The sequence below is a fragment of the Tachypleus tridentatus genome, chromosome 8 (genome assembly GCF_004210375.1).
Source record: "Tachypleus tridentatus isolate NWPU-2018 chromosome 8, ASM421037v1, whole genome shotgun sequence".
Classification (NCBI taxonomy): domain Eukaryota; kingdom Metazoa; phylum Arthropoda; class Merostomata; order Xiphosura; family Limulidae; genus Tachypleus; species Tachypleus tridentatus.
In genome coordinates, this window is record NC_134832.1 from 44122538 (window position 1) to 44150024 (window position 27487).

Sequence of the window (27487 nt, forward strand, 5' to 3'; positions counted from 1 at the left end):
TCAACATTAGGTAGAAAATCTTACTAATGACTACCACACGGATAATTCAACATATAAAAATGTATATGTGGATAAGTTAGTTTTAAAGCTTGGTTTTAGTGAGAAAACCAAACATCAATATAGTTTACTTTTCCATATTTTCCCCCTTAACAATTTTTTTTTTCTATTTCCATTTTATCCCTTTTTCCCCACAAATCCAATTTCTTCCCAACTTTTGAAAAGCTTCAAAAACTATTACTGTACCTTTCAAAAACTCATCAGAATAATACTTACTACACTCACTCATAAAGTGCACAAACTTATTTTTACAGAAAAAGTTATACCAAAAGAAATAAGTAATTATAATGTTTAATGTATCAAGATAGAGGTACCTATACTTAAAACATGTTTTAATATAAACCACGATGAGATTCAAATTGCTATGAATGATAAAAATAAAATTCACTTTTTTTATTATTAAGATAACTGCATTCATAAACACAAGGAAGAATTTTCAGATGAGGACATTTTGGTACTCACAGTATAGCATAAAGCTAAGAAAAAAGGCAGGGCTAACTTTCATACTTGCAATAAATAAGCCCAACATGTTCGTAGTACAGCAACACGTGAAGGAAATACCAACTACCAACTAAATATATATGTTTATGCATAACAATTATAAATTGAACAACCTATATAATTTATAACTACAATGGAAATATGGTATCAGAATAACCATTCTTCTGTAGTATTTTACTCCATTTCGTAGTTATAACAGCTTTACCTATTAATTGACAACACATAGAAGCCACTCTAATATCCCAGCTGTTACGCACTTTTCACTACTATAGAGTACATTTCTGCATGTTCCACATACAATTCTGTTAAACCACTATTACAAAAATTAAATTTTTATACTAAAAAAATATTCCAAAAACTGACCATCAGAATTATTTGCATATTTAAAAATATTTACTATCACCTATTCAACAATTATTAGTTAACAACCAAATACAAAGAAATCCTAATATTAATTGCACTTACTAATATAACATTATCACACCAAATATTTTTAAATGTTCCGAGAAATACTTATGCAATGAAACTAACAATTTTACAATTACAAATAATCATTAATACCCCATTTCAATATGTAAATTTTGAAAACACACAAGTAAATAGTAACTTAATACCTCTTACAGTCTGAGAACATATTCATATGTGAAATATTTTAGGCAATTATCTGTAAATAAATTTCATGTTGATGTGAAAAGTAATAGGAAGAAGTAAATATTTATGAAACACCAGATATATTCCATATTAAAAAAAACTGGCACTGTAAGATTTCTTTACAATAAAAGAGTCAGTGAGTAAGTTAAACATGCTAAAAGTTAAAATAAGAATTTTTAAGGGAACTGTTTATGTATACCATTTCTACAATAAAGGAAAATGGGACACTAAGACCAGATAACAAGGCCAGTGCTCTACCACAAAGCTATCCAACAGAACAAGCAACTGCTGCTACTGTTAACCTATCAGGCCTCTTTTAAACCATGAACATGATTACCACACTATGTTATAATCAGGCAGTTAATGGGTTGATTTATCACCAACCAAATAAATTATAGTTATCACACAAAAGAGTTTCAATGACAAAAGATATCCAAGATAATTAGTCATTATCACTGAATATTTTAGTAGTATCACTGTATGTATATACAGTTTATTTTATGTTAGTTAAAACTGTACAATAATTTTTATGTACAATCATATTTAAGAGTAATACTTCAGTTTGTATTCACTATATATATGAAACATAAGTCTATTGTATCTCTGCAGTTTCATCAAATAATACAGTGCATATTTCAATGCTTATGTTAAACACTGTTATGGCCACAGACCAAATACAGTTTTGCTAAAACTAAAAGTTAATAATAATTAATTTTACATTGTTATTTCTTTGCTTAACACACATATCAACACACACAAAAAATTGCAAATATGCAAGATTACTCTTACTTATTCTACCAAAAACATGTAAAAGTGCAAAACTATATACAGAAGTAGGACTCATTAAAACTTAAATATACCTATGCATGAGCATCCACACACAAATGTTTTGTATTAAGTAAAGCATTTCCATTGATAAATATTTAAAAAATCAGTATAAATGTGAATGTAAGCAAAAATGAAATAGATGTGTATATATAATCTTTACAAAACTGTTTCCCCTGAGCAAACAATAACATAAATAATACGACAATAACAATAAAATATAATTTATCAATATCTAAGGCACATGGATTTCAAAAAGTAACAAAGTCAGATGGTTTATATTTTGGACGAAAGTTAAATCTTGGTATTATGTTTTTCTCATGAGTGTATTTAAAAATTTAATGTCAGAAAGAAAGAAAGAAAAGAAGCATAGCTAATTCTAAAAATTACTGTAGAGTCACACAACAGGATATCTGTGCTATGTCAATCAAAAATATCGAACTTAGAGTTTTAGTATTACAAGTCCTAAGCTTATCATAGAGCCACCAAAGGACTTTGTATCAAGAACTAACTATAGACTAATAATAAATGTATGTATAGAATACATAAAGATACAAAACCCTACCTCCCCAGCACTTTTCACACGATGTACCTTTTGAGAGTGCTGGGATTGATAGGGTTTTGTATTAACTTGATTTTTTGCACTTAACTGTTTTTCTACTATCATGAATAAACTATACACGAGTCTTCAAAAGTCATGTCTCATATAGAAACAAAGAAACTGGTAAACTAAAACATCACAATTGCTCTATAATTTATGTTACCCATTAACTGTAGAGCACATATCTAGAATATTCCTTATCAGGTATAACTTCACATATTAAAATACAGAGTTATTCTAAAGTAAAACATATTTTATTGTGAAAAAAAAAAGGAAGAAACTAAATCAAAACTGAATATGTTACACTTAAGGTATCTTTTTCAATAGATCATGTGGAAAATTGGTATGTGAAGTCCATTACAGTGAATCCACTGAAAATATATAATTTGGATCACCACAGTTGAAGCTACAGAAAGTGGAAAATTGTTAACCTATCACTAATAACATGCAGCATGTTCTGCATATTGTTTTATTTTCCACAAAACACATTACCATGTGACTTGATAAAAAGTTTCTCATTCTACAGATAATAAAATGCCTTCCTATCACTTTCAATATTCTTAAGTAATATATGAATAACTTTAACCAGATTTATGAACAAAAATATGCCTATGTTATAAATAACAAGCATTTAATGCTTTTATTGTTATTATTATTTGGCTCTGTTTCTTGGCTTGTAGAATGTTTGGGAAAAAGTTTCCACACAGCTAAGCTGAACCTTCATGTTTTTGTTGTTTGAATACAGTTGTACTGTAAGAAGAAGAGTACCATTTTTTATGTTTGTGATACTTTAGTCACATTTCAAATCCAACAAAAATGAAATATACAGTTAAATTTCCTTTCTTACTAAACTGGCACATTCTGACCATAATAAAAAGAACACCAGATTATGTCTACTTAAACAGCCACCTAGAATTCTTTACACAATATTTGGTAGCAAGCTAGTTAAACTCTTCACTATGATAATAATGAAAGCACTTTTAAAACAGTAACAATATAAAAAATATTATGAAAAAATAAAAATGATTTGTAAAGTACTTTGTTCCGAACTATAAAATAAATAGCCTTTACAATTTATTTAAAAATAGAACCAGAACTGGCATCTATCCTGTGGACAAATACCTGGCAAGACTCCCTAGTAAAGCAGAGACAGATTTGGCTAGCAAAGCACTTAGAAGAAAGAAAACTTTTAATTACAAGTATGAATAATTTGGTTGCAGCCATACCTGGCCAAGTTTGGAAATAAAGATTTAGAAGTAATATTTGTTCTGACCTTAAATGATGGCCTCAGTGTCACTTTGACAATAAACACAATATTTAAGACCCAATACTTATTACCTAAGTCTGCCAATAAAAAAACAGAAATCTACTTTTAAGAAATGAATCTAGTAATATCATCATTACCTTTATATACAGCAAAAGTGAAAAATATACAAACTGTTTAAACTGGCAGCAACTAAACAACACAAGCACACTACATCTGTTTGAACTAAGCACTGACATATCACCTACAGCTAAAGCCAAATAATAAACACAGGGATATCAAATTCATATCACCTGATGCCCAGGACTAAAAGATCTGTCTGAAGGACATAAAGCTTTACTGTTACTTTGCCCTTTGCCTCCTCAAAAAAAAAAAAAAAATCCTCCTGTCCCAAGAAAAACTCTCCTTGAAGGATCTTCCAGTGAGCCATGCAAGTTCTTAAAAATTCTGAACAGTAAAAATCTAGCAAGTACAAACAAACATTTCAACTCAAAACTGTATACACACATGTATACAACAGATAAGAGTCGAGCAAATATGGTACACATCCTTGACACAATAAAAATTTAATCTCAAAGTAACTTTAACCTACAGGTTCTTAGTAAAGTACATCCTGTATAAGTAATGATCAATAAATGCATTCTCACCAAAAATGTATAACCAAGACCTATGTGTGACAAAGGCACTTTAACAGTTTTATCTAATCCACTTAACTATAACAAAAGAATTCAAATCTGTTTTTAAGTATGGCCTAAAAAAAAAAAATTCTGATCTTTCTGCAGGATTTACTCATCTAAGGCTCTATGCACAATTAAATTTTCTGGCAGTACACAACACAATAAAAATTAATTCATCTCTGAAAGACATTTTTTGTTTTGAACTTCATATTTACTTAAATCTAGATTCTAAGTTAAACACACACACACAACAGATGTCTATAGCAGGAGCAAATTCTGCAAAAACTAAAGCAATCAAAATAGATTATCTTCAGTGTGGCCACTTATCTTTTGTACGTAAACATGGAAGTTAATAATAATATTTACAAATTCTGGTACAAATTACCCAAAGAATGTAAAATGTATTATGTTTAAAAAATGAAGAGAATAAAACAATCAATTTTTTAACATTATAAGGTTTTTAATCATTAATACAAAAGAAAAAAATATTCACCTAATATTCTCTTTTATATATATATATATTTATTTTCAACACTGTTCTTGTAGTTGTTAAATATGTGCTGCTACTTCCTCCTATTAACAAAAACAACTATAGCATAACGTGTTTGGAATTCAAATTATTCACCAGAGGTTGGTGCCCCTTCAATTCTACAGTATTTTCAAAAACTTCTTGAATGTTGACAGTATTGAAATATAGAGAGATAACTTTGGTTATTATACATTTCATTAAATTTCTTAGGAAACAGTCTTAACATCTGATACTTACTGTACTATTAAACACATAAAACAAAATTATAAACTTTACTACCTTGCCACTTAAGGGAATTACCATACAAAAATGCAGTAGTGTGACATTAATGGACAAGCTCCTTTCTGGCTCAAAAAAACAAGTTTGGAAAAGTTGCAACACATAAAACAAAATTCTAACTTATTTATCACTTTCATATTTTGCATGTTACATGTATAATCGTCACATAATTGTACTGTTGTATAAAGCAGACTACACCAGATTGTTGTTCATCCAAGCACTGATAACCACCAATTACAAGGATCCACAAACAGGTATACAGAATTATGTACAATATAAATATATAATTATATTCAACCTCCCCCCCAAAAAAGCACTACGGTCTTTTACAGAAGAATGGTCTTTAAACTACATACAAGAACTTCAGTTTTCCCATGGTATATCATACAATTTCTTTGAAAAAAAAACAACAGGCAAAGTGCAAGTGTTTTGAACCTACCATTTCAATCACTGCAATGTCATATGCATTGAAAAATGTACTGAAACTCTTTCTGCAATAATATTGCTGTCTAATATTAAACACTGACAGAAAAAACAATTCTCAAATTACCTTCAAGTGTTATATTCAAATTAAATTTTACAACAATCAAAGAGAAAGTAAATTGTAATTTATGTTTTACCACTAGATGGCACTACAATAGAATTATTATGAACAAAAATCTAATAACTGGAGAGTGCATCAGTCACTCATGATATTATTGTATATTTACAGAGCAACTAACTACACTATTGCATACCCAATTATATCAAGTAAAACACTCTTCTAAAGGTGTTATACTCAATTTTTGGGATTTAAACAAAAGCAGTAGTTAAATCTATTTTTTTTAGTAATACCAATCAATATTCAAATTAAACTGTGTAGGCAAACAAATATTTTCATGATCAGTGATGTCGAGAAACCCACTTGTTGAGAAATTTATATGCAAAAACGGCTCGTTTGGGTTGAGAAATATTTTACATAGAAGAGCGAACAACGTTTCGACCTTCTTCGGTCATCGTCAGGTTCTTCTGTGTAAAATATTTTCTCAACCCAAACGAGCCGTTTTTGCATATAAATATTTTCATGCACTGAGTAAGTTGCCCTTAGCGTTAAATAATCAATGTACAATTTAATTGCAACATTCCAGTGAAAGAAAAATAAAAAATAATTTCAAATATGATAATAGTATCGAAATGATATTTTAGCTTTTAAAAAGTAAGTCAGCATTGGTCTCTTACTCTACCTAAATTTTGTAGATTTCTAGACATGGTGGTTTAGTTACATTAAATTCAAACAAATTTGTATGTTTATTTTTTGAACCATAAATATTACATCTGACAATAGACATACTGATGATATAACCTGCACGTATTTTACAATTTTTATATTTTACTCTAGTAAAATTCACTAGATGGCACTACAACTTTGGTTATTATACATTTCATTAAATTTCTTAGGAAACAGTCTGGCACAAGACTTCATACCACAAAGTAATACGACAAACTAAAGACAAGTACAAAAAATCCCATTAGATACAAGATATAAGCACTAAGACTAATACACAAGTTATTACAGAAAATTGAGAATACTGCCATTGAAAACTTTAATCTAAGACAAAAGGTAAAAGGTGGAATACATAAAATCTATTGTACTTATCCACCATTAAATTTGTGTCTTGTTGTATAAAATGTTTTAACATAATCACAGTGACTATGATTTACCATTTTACAGTTCTTTCCATGCACATCTGTAGACACAGATACTGGTATTAATACTAACATGTAATATAACACTAAAAAGATATATCACAGGAATCATATATTTTATTTCTGGATGATTAAAATTATGAGAGGAGTCTTACTTTTAATAAATGTTATCCTACCTTTTCTAATTGTTTACATGTACTGTTATATGATTTATATATCTTTCTGTATCACTTACCTGACGATCTAATTCATGAATTTGAAACTTAGTATAAATTATTTTTGGTTAAATATGTTGATTTATATTCTCTCAAATTTGTTTAGAAAAGTTAACAGCAATAACTGGTTCCAAATAGCTGTAATGAAGACATGTTGCAATTGATTAACTTATTAGTCTAAAAACCCATTTCAACCAACTATCATTAAATCAGTTTACGACCTCTGATCTACTGGAAAAATACAAAACATTTCTTCCCAATTTTGCCAATCTGCTAAAGAAGTTATGGAGTATCAATTTAACAGAGCCACAGGTCATATTCTTCAAATAAGCAGTGATCCCTTTATTAAAATTTTACACAAGTCTAAAAAGGGCCACTCATCTTAACTGTCATTGAACCATAATTTTACAAAACATCACAAACAAAATTCCAGAGTAGGCTGCAGCTAAAAGGCTTGTCTATTAGACTGAGCTATTGTTACCATTACCATAAGAAGTTTTTTTCCATGGAAGAGAAACTCAGATCAATCATACTGAATTTACAGCAGATACAAGGGAAGGCTTTGAAACTCGTCAGAACATCTTTACAGCTTCAGACTTCAAAGATAACTACAAGAACCAGATGCCCATTCTTTCTGACAAAATGCTCAAAATAGGCATCACATTAACTTGTACAAGATGGGATATGGCTGCATTTACTACTAGCAGATGCTTAACATGGAAAAAAACAATTAGAATTAACATCAATCCAAGACTGTTTCAAAAATTAGCACTTTCACAAGTCCTCTACAACATGAAAACTATAAATCTAGCTTCTCTTGACAGTCCAACCAGATGCAACACACTAGCCTTTGCTGATGACATTCTGATATAAAGCAGAAGCTCTAGCAAAGCTGAAATCAAAAGAAAAATGTAATCATCACTTAGCACAATGAGCAACTAGTGCAATGACTCAAAATAATCATCAATCCTGTAAAAGCTACTGCCTTGTTATGAACACCAAATAATAAATATATTGATGAGGACAAACAATCAATCACAATCATCTGATTCCATTGCCATTCCTCTAGAGTAAAAACTGAAGAGCTTAGCAGTAACCTATAGACAGTTTGAAAAAACATTATGATGACCACAGCTACTAAAAGCATCAATAAACTGAGAGTTGCTATATGAAACAATGCTGAAGAAAATAACCTGCTTATACTCTGCCAAGATATTACCAGCTCCATCCTGAATGCTCTAAAGATCAGTATTGGTACTAAACATCTAAACAGAATTGAAAGGAGACAAAAAAACCCTATTTTTAAGAATGATTAAATATTTAACTTCAGCCACCATCATCATGTCCCTATTACACCTGACGTGGCTCAGAAGCATTTCAGAACATCAACTATGCTTACAAATAAGTTTTTCCCTGGGAAATTGTAGTGTAAAGACTCAGCATTCCATCAGTGACCTACTGCCCTTTTCAGTCAGGACATTTTAGCTCCAAAATGGCTCTAAGATACCAACCAAATAGGGGATTGACAAAAAGAACCTTGGGACAATCAAATGAAAACCGGTGCAACATACCCATCACTAAGATAACTGGTCATCGTCACCACATCTCAGATGTCCCTTTCCAGAATGACCATCTAGCACCACTGGGATTTGTGGAAGTGAGCCCAGACAGAATATGGATAGAATGGACAGAAAGTAAAGGTAAAGTAGCCTGTCAGCAATTATATAAATATCATGGTTGGCAGCAATCAGTTACAGTCACAATTGGTTATTCATTTTATGAAGAATCAACATTCAAGCTTACAACAATAAACACAAGGATGAAGCTGGAAGCATAAATTTAATTAAAATAATGAATAAAAAATTGACAGAACAAAATATTTGTGACTGATTCACATGCAGTTCTGTGTAAAACTTAGGGTAATTGATCCACAGATAGATGAGCAAGATGCAAACAACTGTATGGTAAGACCATCACCTAGATCTATAAACAAAGCTCACAAGCAGAATTTTGACTAACTTTTCATTAGCAAGAAAAAACGGACACTAAGAAAGATATTATTCAACATTTGAAAACAAAACCATTGAAAACTAAAACGAGAGAAAGCAAACAGCATCACAAACTGAAACATGGAGGTAAAAAACGGTCAAATAAGGAAAGGAACCCTGAAATTTCGAAACATAAACATCATCAAAGGCATGAGATATATTCCTATCAGTGTACTTTGTGAACATGAAATAAATTCACCGTAATACCAATAATCAGTGATGTCGAGAAAACCCACTTGTAGAGAAATATATATGCAAAAACGGCTCGTTTGGGTTGAGAAAATATTTTACATAGAAGAGCGAACAACGTTTCGACCTTCTTCAGTCATCGTCAGGTTCACAAAGAAAGAGGTAACTGACCAGAAGCTGACCACGTGTTTGAAAGGGGTTGTGTAACTGAGTGTCGGAATGTAGAGGGCAGTGTTAGATGTTTGAATATATAATTTCATTTATTTTATTATATTAATATAGGTATAAAAGCATTCCTTTATATTGGTTTATTTTGGGTTTAAGTTGTTGTATAAGTAAGGCTTCTTTAATATAACGTTTGTTTATGTTTGTTTCTTTATTTAGTATTTGAGTGTTTTCTATGGTTCTTCTTCTTCATGTGTCAAATCTGGGCAGACATCGACGACCATGGCATGCCAGACTTCTCTGTTGTCAATCCTCCTTATAAACTCGATGTTGCTCATTGAGTTCTTGGTGACATAGTTATTGAAGCTGTCGATATATTTAGTTCTTTGACACCCTCTGCTTTTTCTCCATTCTATTTTTCCACATAGCATCTGTTTCTCTATCCCATTCTTCCTACAGATGTGTCCTAAAAATTCCATTTGTCTCTTTCTTATAGTTTTCATGAGGAACCTTTTGTATCCTGCCAGTTCCATGACTTCCACATTTGTTTTAATTACAATCTTGGTAAATACATAGCATGGGCATTCTCCAAATATGTAACATCAGCCAGCTCATTCATCAAAGACTCTTTTAATTTCAAATCTAATCTAAATCAACTTAATCATAAAGCCTTAATGGCCAGTTTCAATATTATATCCCTCTTTACAGAAGTTCCAACAACTGAAGTCTGCAAGATAGCCTTAGAACTCTATATCCGAGACCCTAACCCATCAACAGACATTCCCAATAACCAATTAGCAACCCTCATAGAATTCACCACGATAAAGACAAACTTCATGTTCAACAACCAAAACTATATACAAATAAATGGCCTAAGCATGGGCAACCCAGTATCACCAGTTCTTGCCAATATTTTTAGACACAAGTTGAAACACAAGCAATTAACACAGCATTACATCCACCACTATACTGGTACAGATATGTAGATGACACGGTTGCAGGATTCAAATCTACAGAACACATACTTAATTTTTTCAATCACATTAACTCTATACATCCCAACATTAACTTCACATGTGAACAGGACGAAAGCAATCAAATATCATTTCTTAACCTCAAAATTACAAGAACCGATACACAATTTAAAACAGAAATCCACCGAAAAATCACCCATACTGGACTATACATTCCTTGGGACTCAGCACATGAAACAAAACAAAAACTCAACATCCTAAGAAACCAAATAAACACAGCCATAAAACTATGCTCACCAGATAAAATTAACGATGAATTAGACAAAATAAAACAATACTTCATCAACATCAATAAGTTTCCTCCACAAACCGTAGAAAACATTATACGCACACACCTAGACAGAAAGCAAAATCAACCAGCAAAAGTAAATATATCTCACGAATCAAAAAATCACGAAACCACATACTGCTGTATACCATATATACCTGACATCAGCAGACAAATAACCAACATTTGGCAAAAACTAGTAACAAAATATGACATTCCAGTTAATACCAAATTTATTCAAAAACCAGGCACAAAACTGAGGTCTATACTATATAAAAACTACACTGACAAACACCACACCAACATTATTTATAAAATACAATGTGATAACTGCCATGACTTCTATATATGGGAGAAACAAGTAGAAAAATGGAAACCAGATTCAAAGAACATAAAAAGTCACCTTCACACGTTTTCGAACACTGCAAGTCAAATAAATACAACATAACCATAGAAAACACTCAAATACTAAATAAAAAACAAACATAAACAAACGCAAAATTAAAGAAGCCTTACTTATACAACTTAAAACCCAAAATAAACCAATATAAAGGAACGCCTTTATACCTATATTAATATAATAAAATAAATAAAATAATATATTCAAACATCTAGCACCGCCCTCTACATTCCGACACTCAGTTACACAACCCCTTTCAAACATGTGGTCAGTTCTGGTCAGTTACCTCTTTCTTTGTGAACCTGACGATGACCGAAGAAGGTCGAAACGTTGTTCGCTCTTCTATGTAAAATATTTTCTCAACCCAAATGAGCCATTTTTGCATATATATTTCGTAATACCAATAGCTTTATAATACACACAAAGATATATGTTTATATGAATTAATCATTATCTATCCACATACTCCTACATTTGTCACAAGAATTTGCGTGATATATATATATATACGTTTTACACGATTAATATGACATTTATTTCCATATTTTAAAACTTCGAAATGTGACATATTTATGTTACAAGACGTCGCATGTAACGTAATACTTTAGATATAACATTATAATAATAGTTTGTCTCATACCGGCTATAGTCTAACTCCATTTCTTCGTGAAGATATAAGTTACCTATCCGACTCCAAAAATATTTAATAACGCACGCCTTTTTAAATCATTTTCATTACAAGTTATACTGTATATCATGCATAATTAAAAAGAGTCCATAAACGTAACATACGCTGTAAGTACTAACGCGTGGCATATTCGAAAAGCAGACTCCTTAAATTCATATACAGTAACGCTTCCTTATAGCACAATACATGCATGAAGAATCAATCCTACAGGATGACTGGTCTATCTTTTACGCTACAGTTCTATCATATTTTCAGCTTATCATCCTGTTCTTTCAGCCACAAAAAACCACAAAGAATTACAAAACTTTTGCTTTCCCAGAACGATATTTTAATTCTGATTATTTTCATAAACTCTTAAACTTAGGTCTTTTTTCTGTCCACAAAAACAATAAACTTTGAATATTGTCAACGTAGTAACATTTACAGTTCCTAATATAACAGTAACGGATACAAGATACACAACTTTGCTATATTTGTTACATTTTTCGTTACATACTTGTGTGTGTGTGTCTGAAGAAAAATTATATCAGATATAACTAACGAAACAAGTACACACTCCACCACCTGCCTCTCTTTTCTACGTCAGTTACAGACAACACTCAGTTAAATGGAATATTTGTAATCTATATGTGAGTTCGTACGCAACTACCATGCTCACCCAATTTCTTCACGAAGAAACTGCGTTTTGGACTCGCCCAGCACATGTACACTGCACAGTTGTGGACGACCTAATGTTTGCAACTAAGTGTGCTCTGACTGGTTGAAGTAAGCTAAACACATACAAAGTTTTTGTTGTTATTTTTTTTCAAGTTGTAAAGTTGTAGTGCAAAGTGAAGTATTTCTGACATGTTCAAATAAATTTACTCAGACGGAAGATAAATCAAAACTATTTCCTGGCGTCACGATCAAGTAGTTTATCCCCTTAATATGAGTGCACAAAAGTTGGGGGAATAGAATTTTGTTAGATCTGAAGTCTTAAGGCCGCGAATTTATTTTAGCATACATACAAACGCGATAAAGTCAATTTTTTTCAACACCGACAAACGTATTAGTATATCACTTCTGTTATGATGGATTTTTTTTCTTAAAACACCACCCGTAATCGTCACTCGACCATATCGCCCATTTTATGTTATATACGCATCCCTCTCCTAAAAAAGTCATCTTAAACAAGTTAATACTGATAGATTTCCTTTGTTTTATGGGGAAAATATGTTTAAATATTCTACATTTATACCTACATTAAACAGGAAATATGGAATTCCACAGATAAAACAAATTTCTGGTAAATCTTCGATTTAGGCTTCAAGACTAATGGATAATTACTGCTAAAAAAGCACCTGTTTTAGAGTATCACTTGTACTCTCTTACTATGTAACTACCATGAAATGTTAATAAGTGTAGTTTGGTTTGCTTTGAATTTCGCACAGAGTGACATGAAGGTTATCTTCGCTAGTCATCCCTAGTTTAGCAGTGATAGCCATATCCTGGGATTGACCGTCATATAATAACGCTCCCATAGCGGATTCGAACCCACAACCTGCAGATCGCAAGTCGAGTGACCTAACCACCAGGATATACGGGTGGAAATTAAGTTCTTAAAATGTGAAACCATTTACTAAAAAAAAAAGATTTTATTTTTTTAATGGTCGTTTTATTTTAAAAATAATAAATTATCCAGAGTAAAGATATTTCAAAATTTAGGCCATGCCATTAACATGTTCGCTTTTCAGAAATGTGAATTTGCACATGATAAAACTAAAAAAAATCAAAACTTTAAGATCGCTGCAATTTCCAGTTCTGATAAATAGTATCCATGTACATATTCATATTTCATAATGAAATTTAGCCTCCGATATATTTTCTTTCTTGTATATAGTTTCTGTACATCCTCCCCAAAAGAGAAATTTATGAATTACTTAAAAACTTTTATTCAAGTAGAGATGTATGCAATTTAAAGAAATAGTCCATTAGCTAAGGTTCGGCTAAGCTTTCTAAATTAATGTAAATTAAACTACCCAAATTTCAAAAATAGCTTTTAATAAAAATACACAGTAAGTAAAAAGTGATAAATATAGGTGCTAATACAACCACACAATGTCATATATGAAAACAAGAATTATTAAACATAATTCATGTAAAAGACTACGGTTAACATTTCGGCCAATACGACCATTACTGAATATGTAGGGTCAAAGAGAAATGCTGAGGTTTAGTATTTGTTTACACTTGTTTTAATTACTTATACTGTATATAAAATAACTTTAAACAGCCCACCAACACAAAAACACTATGAATTTAAAAATGATAGTGTTACGTTTTACTTTACTTCGATTACCTTTATCTTGTTTATCAATGTAATAATATACTACAGAAGAAATGAAACTAAAACTTAAACGAAAACATTAGTCCCAAGACATCTAAAATAATAATAATCACATCGATATTTGGTGGCTAAACTCAACAAGATAAATCAACTCATCCGAAGTTTTTAACATCTAGCATTGCCTAGTGTTAGCTATATTACTGTTTTTTAATAATACTCTACTCCAAAAACAAGAGGTGGATATTTAAAAAAAAACAATACATTTCACCCCTACTAACACTTCAAAAACTTTTAATTTCATCTTAAATTTTACACTTCATATTTTTCCTTTTTCGCTGTGAAAAGTAACAAAACTTGTCAAACGTCCGCGATAATAATAAATATTTCGACAGATCTCGCTGGTAAATGATGAATAATTTAATATATTGACCATCCTGTTAACAGTAATATGATAATCATAGAAACGCATGATGTAAGACAGACTGGCTAATCATTTTAAGCCGATGATTAGTTTCAGCCATACGATGAGCGTTGTTACACCAAAACAATGAATGATTATTACCATTCATGGTATTTTAAAATATTCTCGTATTTTCAAATACTGCCAAGCCGAAACTGCAATTTTAGAGCTTTCTTGCTCTTTCTTCCACAGCAAAAGAAAAATTCACCCCATTCGCACGCTCAATCCACTGCAAAAGATATAAAATTCACTTTATCCACACATTCATAAATATTTATAACACATGAGAGCATAGATTACTTCAACAAATTACATGCCGTGTTTAACTCAGCTGGCGAAATATCACAGTGAATTTAACCTTCCAAATCCCTACACAAATTAACAAATATTGCATGTGCTTAAAGTACTACAAAAACATACACATGGCTGTATTTAACTGAGTGAAATCAGTGAGAAAACGGACTATATAAAAGCACAACCGTTGTAAGCCTTATCGTGTCTATTTCAAATCACACTACAGCCCGCTCATTCGTTATAGGGGTCGCTTTCATACAAAAACCTTACTGAACAAAAAAGTCTGATCTATACCTGAAATAATTTTATTTTGTTTTTTAATAAAATCCTCCTAACAAATTTGCATTTCTGTTGACCTGACAAAAACGCGAGTATTATTTAAAACTCCCTATATAATAATTTCTTGTTCCACGTTAAACCCGTATTTCTTAGTCGACAATCCCACTATTTGGGTTGAACATACAGTACACACGATAGAGGTTTCATAAAATGAACCATATTCAAGCTGGGTACAGCCACATGTCTTTACATTCTATCTTGGTGCTTTTACATCAGTTTACTTCTTCTGTTATACTTAATACGTTCGCTTTACTTTGGAGGTTTATAGAGCAGACAATTAACAGGAATATCCATATTGTAAGTCCACATAACTTAGCTCTGAAGAAACGGGCGTCCGGTTCGTAGGTAGGCAGGTACAAACACTGCATTTCAATAGTTTGTTTGTTTTGAATTTCGCGCAAAGCTACTCGAGGGCTATCTGCGCTAGCCGTCCTTACTTTGGCAGTGTAAGACTAGAGGGAAGGCAGCTAGTCATCACCACCCACCGCCAACTCTTGGGCTACTCTTTTACCAACGAATAATGGGATTGACCGTCACATGAAAACGCCCCCACGGCTGAAAGGGCGAGCATGTTTGGTGCGACCGGGATTAGAACCCGCGACCCGCAGATTACGAGTCGAACGCCGTAACCCACCTGGCCATACCGGGCCTATATTTCAATACATTAAATCACTATGTCACAAGTCTGTGTGTGTTCCCTTGTAACTGGCGAACTGATGGACGAAAGCAGGCATGTAACCCCACACGCACACTAGTGAGAACTCAAATTTGACCTTTCCACGTCTATCCACAGAGAGGATGTGTTTTCCCAAACGTTCAACGAGTCTTCAGCTACATACGTATCTTATAACCGTAATTCTGTAAAATAAAACTATTTTCATTCGAGTGTGACATAAGCACACACAAAATCCTTCCCTATTTTACATCAAGTCTTATATGCTCAGTATTCAATACTTATCTCACCTGCTTACATTTGTTTATAACGGCGAAACATCACTTATTAACTGGTCACATGAATCTAAAGTCAGCTTTGTACAAAATATATTTAAGACATTTATTATATTTACCACAATACAGATTTTTTTTAAAAGATACGATAATTTTAACAGATTAACATTCAAGTACGAAATTCATGTAATAAAAATGCTGTCTGTCATCGTCATGGTATCAGTAAAAACATGCGGAAATTCTTCCAACAGAACCTGCTACAGATATATGTATCGTTTATTTCAAAAATTAACCAACAACTAGCTTTATACTGAGAAGTGGCTATACACATATAATTAAAGTTTCAAACTATATAGGCACTATACAACAGTTTGTTCTTGGAATGGCACACATTCAATCGTAAGTGGAATAAACACTTCTCACATTCAATTACAAGGAAGTCCGGTGGTTAACGTGAACTGCATTCACTTATCTGCTGACAACGACAGTAACGTTTTTTGTTGTTTTTTTCCTAAGACGCGCGACATCTTTTCAATCAATCTTCACTTTATATTCAAATAAAATATTACAAAAATTAAAATAAAAACGATGTGAACACCAACGTTTCACACTGCGTTGAACGACATATAACAGAACGATATTCATTAATTTTAAGATTGTACGTATGTGAAAGAAAAATCATAATTAATTACTACTTTAAATTCATTAACATGATACACGCAATTTATAGTATATGCATAAAATACAGCTACATTTCTCGGAGGAAACAATGACATTTGAACACAGCAGATGTGATACCACGGTTCAACGTCAGAACTTCTGTATTTATGTCTGTATATCTCGCTAAAAATGTACAGTAAAACTGCGAGCATCAGACTTTCGGGTAACTTTGGAGTGTAATTGACAAAACTTCTGCAATATTCAAAACTCATTGTCTAACACTGTCTAGTTGTCAACAACTTCTGATCATGTTTCTTTATATAACTTATAGCTTTGATTTACGTCTAATATGGTTGATGTAACAATTGTGAATATGCGCGAACGCGCTTGTGTGCGTCTATCGACAAACTTTCGAATAAAATCTTTAATTAGCTACAAAATGACATTTGCATTTCTATTTAAATGTTGTATTTGCCACAGTTCTTTCTCAAAACGCAGAGGATGTATTTTTAATACTACAGATTAATTAAATACACCGTAAAATATTATTACTGGTAATACATTATTTGCTCCGAGTAAAGAATGCAATGATGTTTAACAGCTTGACAAATAACTAACCCAAAACAAGTTTCAACCCTAAACCACACGATGAGTCATCTCATTAGCTAGTGGGATATAATTATATTAACAACAGTTTTGTTACTTAATCAAAATACAATTGTATGTTGTTGGAAAACAGTGTCAATTAAGATGATTATACATTTTACAAGAATATGCAACGTCACGAAATCGAGTTCTTTGGTGTTCGATGATTACGAACTGCTAACTACCAGCAGTGGGATGACGCGACACAATAAGCCTGTATATTCTGATGTCAACAGTAAAAATAAAATAAATATCTAGCAAATAAAAATATCTTCATGCGTATTTTCTTATTTGGCTTGCACTCCACCCCTTGCAAAGGATACATTTCAAATTCCTTATACCCTTAACTCATTTTCACTTTGTGTGTGTGTGTGCAAGCCTCGGGATATTTAGGAACAGAGACCTCTATATTAGAAGAGTTAGTGTATATATTTACTCTTATTAAAACGTGTAGGCCGTGTCTCTGAACATCCTAAAGTCTGTCGACCCTAAACTCTCATAGGTAAAATAAAAAAATGTGAGATAAAGAATTACATATTATGTCGTCTACTAAAATTCTGCGTTCAGCTTACATTGTATCAATATTTAAATATCCACCCATGCCTCGTCAACACTATGCTATCACTGCAGTATGTACAAAATATTTCATATTAGTTGCCGTATCAACGGCTCATCTCGGTATGTTCATACTGTCAACAAGAATTCAGTAAACATCTCCATGTTTACTTTGGGGTCAATGTAACAATTTTTCACCGCATAACTCGACGGCCGGTCATAACTATACGACAAAACTGAAACACCATTTCAAGGAATTTGAATTAAATATGTAAGTAGGTTTCTTCTTTCAAAGTTAAACATACGTCTTCTCGAAAATCACTTAACGTAATCAATATCGTGATGGTAGAGATTTATAACTATCTTGACTTGAAATACAGGTCCCCTACTTACTGTCGATTAATTACGTCAACCAGTTGTCATGTTTCTTATCAGATCAGAAACTCAAACCTACACGTTTTCTCAGTAATAACACCTACTTTATCTGAAATATTTCCAAAATATAATAAAACATGCGAGCGAAATAGCAGATATCTGAGTCATATGGGTGTAGTGTTACTTAAACGCAGTCTTACACATGACCTAGAGTATTTGATCTGACAAAGACCATGGGAATAACAAAGGCTCTTTCCAAAATAAATAAATGGATAAACATCTACTATTAAAGTAAACTGTATAGTACTGTTAAAATCAGAACTGAAGAAGTCGATCTAGGTCTCTACAAATTTCATAAAAATGAAATTTATAATACACAGTTTTACGAAAACGGACTTTTTAAGAACTTCAACCTGACGTAACTAAACTTTAAGCTTGTGTATACATTTTGAAACATTGTAAATGTGAACTATTCAACATATCTAATGTAACACAAAACACACCATGCAAACCAAATGAACTCAAGAAATGTGTGTCAATTTGATACTCAACTAGTGTGTGCCTGGACAATAATATATAAACACATACAGATTCGTGTCTGACATTTGTCAACTCAATCAAATTAGATAAGATCACACAGTAAAATTATATGCACAGCAAAAATCAGTTTTAAAAACTGTAGTAAAATGTAACAAATAGTCAAGTTTTAATATAGTCAACAAAAAAGGAGGAATTTGCTGGTACTGTATTCTTGGGCATTCTAAATATTAAACAGAATGGTTACTAATACACTTTTTAACTACTATTTATCACATATATCATTTATTTGTTATATAAATAGCAAAGAAAAATGAACAAACTAATCTTGGCTGAACAAAAATGAAACTTCAAAACAACAACTTAGAGAAATACAACAGGAGATTGGAAGACAAACGTTTTTTAAATGTGTTATAAAAAAAATACATTATACATTTCCTCATAGTTTCATTCACCACCCAGTCAAACTTTCTACAATCTTCTAAAAGTAGATTCCTCATCCAAGTTGAAACTTCCATTTCATGTATTTCTTTTTAAATCCCCACTACACTTTACCAATAATTGTATCAAACTGGGAACTACATACATATACAAAAAAACATATGTTGCACTAAATATTTCAAAGAAAATCCTTGTTTACTGCTACTGACTGACCAGGTATATTTTGAATAACTTGATAATTATTAAAATTTCATGTATAATGAACTATTTAAAAAGATGATGACATTACAAATAAATGTGCTTCCAAACAACAAATCTTTTTAATTGATACAACCAAAAGTACTTTTTTTTTTTCAAACCAAATTATTTTCTTGCTGATAAATTTCTTGGTAACTTGTGGTTAAGTGTTAATACATAGGTGAAATATATTATATAAAATGATTTTGGAGAATCAACACATTGTTAAATAGAGAATGACTTAATGTCATTTTATTTCATTCTTCAAATGCTTGAGGTATGTCACACATGAAAAGATGTGCTGTGGAAGAAACTTGTGTTGTTTTCTCATGAATGGAGATCTTTCATGACTGTGTCACTCAAGGCTCCTTGTAACAGATAGCTTTTGTCACTAACTGCTCAGAACACCTCTCTTTGATTTAAGTGTATAAATATTTAGTTTCAGAAAAGGCCTTTCCATAAAATGTTTCAAAATTAATCAATTTCTGGTGGTATCAAATTACCTACAAAGTACCATGGTCAAATAGTAGTTTTGATACATGCAGTATCACAAGAACTTTGAATCAGCTGTGGTTGCTTATGTGACTTGCTTAACAGCACATTCAAAATCATTTTAATATAACATATTCAACCCTCTGTATAATACAGATCATATGAACCATTACTTTCAAGTTTAATTATTTCAAGTTACTAATTATTATGTTTCTCAAAACAGGCAATTGAGCAGGATGCAAGCCTATGATAATTTTTATTTATTTCAAAAGTTTTATTTCAACAGGCTATGTGAGTTAATACTAAGACTAAACAGAATTCTGATATTTATTTTTATTAACTGTAACCTAACGAAAACAGAAATACTTCAGTAAAAGAAACAGAAATATTAATTTCTTTTTTATCTGTCACAAAAAGTTCAGTAAGTACACAGATCATTCCTTTTCTTTATTTTATATATTTTCACAAAACATTTGGAACTTTGATTTTAGTCTCACTTAATAAAATACTTTACCAAATAATAAGCAATTGTTATTTCAACATGAGGAAAAAATATGAAAATAGAAACACATCTTTAAAATCACTCTACAAAAAGAAAATTACAAAGCTGCTTTGATACTTGTTTCCCTCTTAGCAATTTTAACTTTCTCTATGCTGTTATAAACTTATTTTTCATGTTTTAATTTTGATGTTTGCTAGAGAAACTCATTATTTTAATGACTAAGTTTTTGAAAGTTCAGAAAAGTTAAGCTCACAAATGTTAGTGTAGTATGTACAAATGGATACAGTATAATTACAAGCACTGAATGATTGAGACTGAATCAGTTCAGTTCCAAAAAAGTTATTCAGTTTAGTAGCAATACATTTGATATTAACAATTTAATAACTCCTCACAAAAAAAAATCAAAATAATTTGACACAACCAGTACACTAATGTAGCAGTTCAACAAGTCTTAGGGATCTACATAAAATATTGGAAGCACTTTTGGTGAAGTTGTTAAATAATTTTAATATAACAATAGTTTATATTCAGGAAAGTTTAAAGAACTTGGTGTAACTGCTTGTTTGATATCATCAGACTATATGTAAATATGCTAAAACATGTACATAACCTTAGCAATATGCAGCTCATCAAAGCAAAAGAATTAATGTTTAATGAGCCACTTAAACGATATAATGGTTTGTTATTTACTGTAATCAGATATTGATGGAAATATTCTTTATATTTATAAATCTTAGAAAATTATCACTGTGAATAGAGAAAACAAAAAAGCATCCTTTGGTTACATATATTCTGTTGGCACTTGTGCAGCCAACAAGGAATGCTTAATGGACATCCTGCCTCCTAAATCTCAAACTTTACAATGGATAATCAAACTGAATGGATCATAACTCAAAAAGAGTTTGTTATCAAATGTCTTATCCTTGCCTTTATTTTGAAAATCTAATATATATATATATGATAATTAGCTAGTATCTTGTTGAAATAAATACCCTTGAGAATTAAAATTGTAACAAAATGAAAATTTCTAAATTTTTTAACAGTTCTGATGTCTCACGATCCATCTTTTAAATACAAGTTTTATATTTATACAGTGTTTAACACAAGTCAATGATTTCCCTAGCTAAGAACTAAAGACAGATGGCACTACAAGTGCAGTGTATACAACATATTTTCAGTTGTTACAGAAGCTATTTCTAAAAATCCTGAGCAGTCAACCTGATAAGAGTAAGACAAAGTTGTCAGAGAAAAAACTTTAAACATATAATATTATAAAAGAAATATGTGATTACAATAAATAGGAAAATAAATAAATGTTGACTTTGAAAATTCTACAAAACAAAACTATAATGAAGATAACTAACAACATGAGAAACATCTATTTTGTAATATGTAATATTTTTACATGTGGTATAATTATATGCTCCCCTCAATAGTTAATTCATACCAAAATATATTTAATCCTTTAAAAAGCTACTTCCATATTTGAATATATATAGCATAAACTGCAAGTTAAACATTCAAACAAAACTATTTATCATACCATCCATACAGTGACTACACAACTGGGATTGAACCCCATGAATTTTAGCATTACAAGCTTACTGCTGAGGCACTAAGGGGATGACAAGTTATACAAAAATACTAAGAATATAAACAAGAATCTCAATGAGCTGAAATTAAACAAAGAAAATGTAATTCTCTAAAAAACCCTGAACTTAGCTAGAAAGACAACAAGTTGTCTATCTACCAACAGATCATTCACTGCCTGCACAGTTTTAGCAATATGTTATTTAGGCCTAATCAACAATCATTGTACAAGAAAAGCAATACCAAAAATAATTCAAGAACTTATGAGTGAAAGTAATCAAACAATGTGTAACTACAGAAGTGTGTAATAACACATAAATAATGAAAATGCTGAATATAAGGGTCACCTTATAAAACAATAGTAACTAAAAATTATGATAACTGGATTCATGAGGTCCACTCTCTGTAAGTCATATTTAAAATTCTGTCAAAGTATTACTATACTTGCCTACCAAAATATATTAGTGATGAATAACCAGCAATCCTGTAAAAACTTCTTGTAGGCAAAATACTTCTTTATAGAATAATTAAAATTGTTTTTATCTTCTGCCTATGTATAGATCCTACTAGATGGGTAAAATACTTCAGTAAAACATTATAAAGTCCTCTATAACCCAGCCAAAAATGTAACAGTTTCAAGTAAAATCTACCTTAAACTTAATTAAGTGGCATTTGAGTTTTGTATTTAACAAACTAAATCCAAGAACATTTTTGTTGGCAGTTCAATTTATAACTGACTTTAAAAGTAGCATCTTGTAAAGTTTTGAGAAACACTGTATTTAATTCACCTTAAATTAATTAATGTAAACATTTATTGGACCAACCATACTTAAGTTCTAGGGTTTAATCTCAGTATTACGCCCAACCTACATTTCACACATTATGGACATGTTGACCAACTTGATCGTAAAAATGAAAGATCACCGTAAAAAAAATATACCAATGCAAAATCACTCCTGAAGTTGTTAAACACCAAACTTTTTAATCCTATCTGTTATTATTATTATTATTATTATAATACATACAAAAGTTTTTTATTATTCTAAAATTTTACTACTTGATAAAACCTTAAAATAAAAAATAAACAAGGCCATTAAAATGTTTTTATACTTCACAAGTCATTTACCAATTTCAATAAAAAATTCACAAAATAATAACTAATACTGATGAAAATACAGCAAGATATTTTAGATAATACGAGTATCTTAAGATATTTCTTGAAAGTAAATGTTCAAATATTTCTTTAATAACAAGCCTCTCACAAATAACAATCAATTAAATGGTTCCACAAACATCATTACACACTGATTTTACAAAGTATATAATTCCTGTTTTATTTTACTTAACAATAAAATGACCTCTGTTTAATGACTACATTACTAATACTTCATATTTTTTCCAAAAAATTTCATTATGTGCATGACCTTTTCTCTTTTACACATTTTCTGACAGTTATTGGATAGTGTATCATTCTCTACCATATAAATAATGACACACTTAACTAAGAATGTCAGTGAAAGATGTCTTACTTATATTTGGTTTTATACAAGCCTTTGTATTGGTCCTTTTAAAAAAAACAATTGTCTGTCATTTAAAGAAAAATGTCATAAAAATGTGTTATTGCAGAATTTTGATATAAAGAGGTTAGCATCTGACCAACTATTATTATTCAGACTTTCATATATATAATAGCTAGTATATTTATGCACATCACTGTTACTCAACTTGTAAAGTTTAGTAGCAGCAATCGCAAAGAACAAAACATTCTCTTTCACTTACCTCATTGTAACCTGCAGTAAGTAGCTCCAGATAGAGTCGTTGAACATTAGGGTGTCTGTCTAATCCATTAGAACCAGAGCTTACCCCACTGCTGCTTCCACTCCCAGTGACCTGACTTGGACAGCTATAATCACTCCCTGTGCTACTAGCACTACTTAATTCACTTCTACCATTGCTGGGCCGATCACTATTTGCAAAAGGCAACAAGCTATTTCGAATCTGTGCAAGTGCTTTTTGTCTGTAGTCATCACTGGTGGATTTAACAGCACCCCCTCCACCGGCAGAATGCTGTTGGACGGCATTCATTGTGTTATATTCTGCCTTAATCTGCATGGGCTCCAACTTTGGTGGGGTCGAGAGTGGGCCAAGAGATGGCGAAACAACAGATGAACCACTAGTGACAACTACAGAAACAGCTTCTCTGCGCAGATGACCCAGACTATCTTTGATGTCCCGTAGCATCTGCCACTGGCTCCCTACAGCAGCACTGACTGGAGAGTTCGGGAGAAGGTTTTTTGAGCGTGTCTGATTCTCCCCTTCTCTCCGAATCATAAGTTGTGTATTTTTAGCAGCAATGGATCTTAGTTGTGTAGAAGCAAACACTTTCAGTCCTGCCTGTGTCAAGGGTAACCTTCGTGATTCTTGGCAGCTTCAACGATGGCATGGCTCATAGAAGCCACAAAGACAGTAACAGCTTTTGAAACCACTGCTCCAATTCCTCCCCAAGGCCATTAAACTACACCACTACCAGAAATAACTTCACTAAGCTGGTATTTTCAGCCTAACAGACTTAAAGCAGGTCTCCTGTGACACACAAAAACACAATATCCAAACAATGATATGCACTTCCTGATATAATGAAGTATGATCAACAATCTTGAGAGTCTGACAAATCAACCTTCATCACTAGCCATGAGATAATGCACCTCCATTACAGACAGCAACAGAAATCACTCATGCTGCATATCTACACCTTAGAAAAAAAAAAAAAAAAGTTCAAATGTTTACATTGTACTGAAACTTATTTGAAAAATTCCACATGTTATGCCAAATATATCCACCATTTCCAAAACAAAACTTTTACTCTCTTCTCATTACAAAGCCTTAGTATTTGTGAGGCCTCACTGTATTTATAAACATCTAAGAAAAACAACTTTCATTTACATATATGTGCCCAAGACATACACACTATATATATATTAACTCCTGAAAGTGTGGAAAAGAGTTAAATGAATCAAATTATAAAAAGTTCAGTATAGTATCAGCTGTTTCTTTTAACAGTTTCACCATATACAAAATTCTTGATGTTGATATAACTAGATCTCATAAATGAAGTTTAAAGAAAACAGGATAATCATTAAATATTTTAAGTTTCATATAAATACTATGTATAAAAAAATTAGCATATTCTATTTCCTATGAAAACAAATTAAATGTAACCTGACACTTAAAATAACTATAAGAGGCCTATGTTGTACATTTACTCAACCAAAGTCAAAGCAATGATTTTATGGAAAATATTTCTAGTCTGTTAACTGATAAATTGACATCACTCATAATCATAGACGATATTGAAAGACAATTAACTTGTGTTTATTTTATTTAGCAATGCCCAAAGGTATAGCTTTTTTTTTTTAACTAAGAGTCTCTTCTGCCTTTGAACTAAAACTTGGAATTCTATTAAAAATACTATTATGCTAATAAAATTATGGTGATTAAAAATAATAATAAATAAATAAAAGTGCCACAAATTTATTAATCTCATTTTACTAATTTTGGACTTTGACTTTAGTTCTAATGTACTTATAATTTTTAAACTTTGGCTTTTATGACACAAAATTATTCATTATATTGATATTTTCAAAAAGACTATTCTTTGCATTTAGTAACACAGAGGATAACTAATAAGTGAAAGTTCAATCTCTCAGTTTTATGAAAAAACAAAAAAGATGCTGTCAACAAGCTCTCTTCTCAATACATACAAAACTACTGCATATTTAGTATGGACAAACCATATGTTAAGCTTCCTAAAACTGACAAATCAACTTGATACAAAATTACATGTATACTGTGATACTATAAGGACATGTCAAAAGCCTATAAATACACAACTGTCACTCTGAACATTTTAAAAAATAAATGCTTGAGAGCCAAAGTAAACATATGAAATTTGAAAAATTCTTAAGATGAATATCCTTAAATAGCTTATAAACAAATTTGAAAACGAAACAGATACAGGTTGTAAACTTATTTTTTAATATCATTAAAAAAATGAAATTTTCAAACATGATCTTAACTTAAAAAGATATGTAAAGTGAAATGTCCTGCATATAAGAATTATTATTCTAATATGACATTTTCTATGATAAGGTTTATAATAAAACCTTTAGAATTTAACCTTTAAACTGCAGTCACCATCAACTGATGCTGCTACCTACTATATTCTTTGCATTTAAGGGTTAAAAAAAATATTGAGTTTCTGTGAAAATGTGGAGACCTATTATAACAACTTATTACACAATCCTTTATTTTACAACTAAAATTTGAGAAAAAAGAAAACAGTACAAATATAACATTTTATTTTATAGTGGACAATTCATATATGTTGTTTATGTAATGAAGTAATAATGTTTCCATTGTTAGATGTGTGTTATGATGAGTAATTGTTAGATGCAATAATATTGTTTACATTATAAATGTTGTAATAAATTCATTTTACTGGAGTCCTTTATATGGCATTGTAAAAATTCTAATGCATTTAATAAGTTCAATTAAATAATGAAGCTACTACTTAGAAAATAAATCATAGGTATAATATATTCAATATAGATAAGACTTCTACCAACCTGGTTTCTAACAATGTGCCAATATAGCATTATTTGTATTGGTCATATTGGCCAATTCCCTCACATATTAGTATCAGTTGATATTAAGAAAATATCAGTCTAATACTAACCTAATAACTTTTCATTCTGTTTGACCATAAAAAAATACCACTAAAGTCAATTGACCATTCACCATTATACTACTAAACACACTAGCTAGGCTGGTAAAAGATCTTGATGAGGAATATACAATGTTGTCATACCACTGACCTAACTTCAATGACTGAAGATCTACTACTGACTCTGTTACATAGTTAAAACACAAACAAACACACACAAAAACAAACCAACTTCAAAAATATCTAGAAATATACACTAGTTAGCAATTTAACAGAAATATATATG

At 31.1% G+C, this 27487-nt stretch overlaps 1 protein-coding gene across 4 annotated transcripts in view; it reads right to left on the reverse strand.

Annotated features, from left to right (window-relative positions):
* The window catches only part of wts (serine/threonine-protein kinase warts), a 66272-nt gene that overhangs the window by 31623 nt on the left and 7162 nt on the right, over positions 1–27487 (reverse strand). For 3 of the 4 annotated variants that reach the window (XM_076448665.1, XM_076448668.1, XM_076448667.1), the window contains exon 2: positions 24258–25230. In XM_076448665.1, the coding sequence (XP_076304780.1) occupies positions 24258–24809 (552 nt within the window). In that variant the 5' untranslated portion in view covers positions 24810–25230. Of the gene's footprint in view, positions 1–12029; positions 12289–24257; positions 25231–27487 lie in introns of those variants that run through there. The other variant, XM_076448669.1, reaches the window with a different exon arrangement.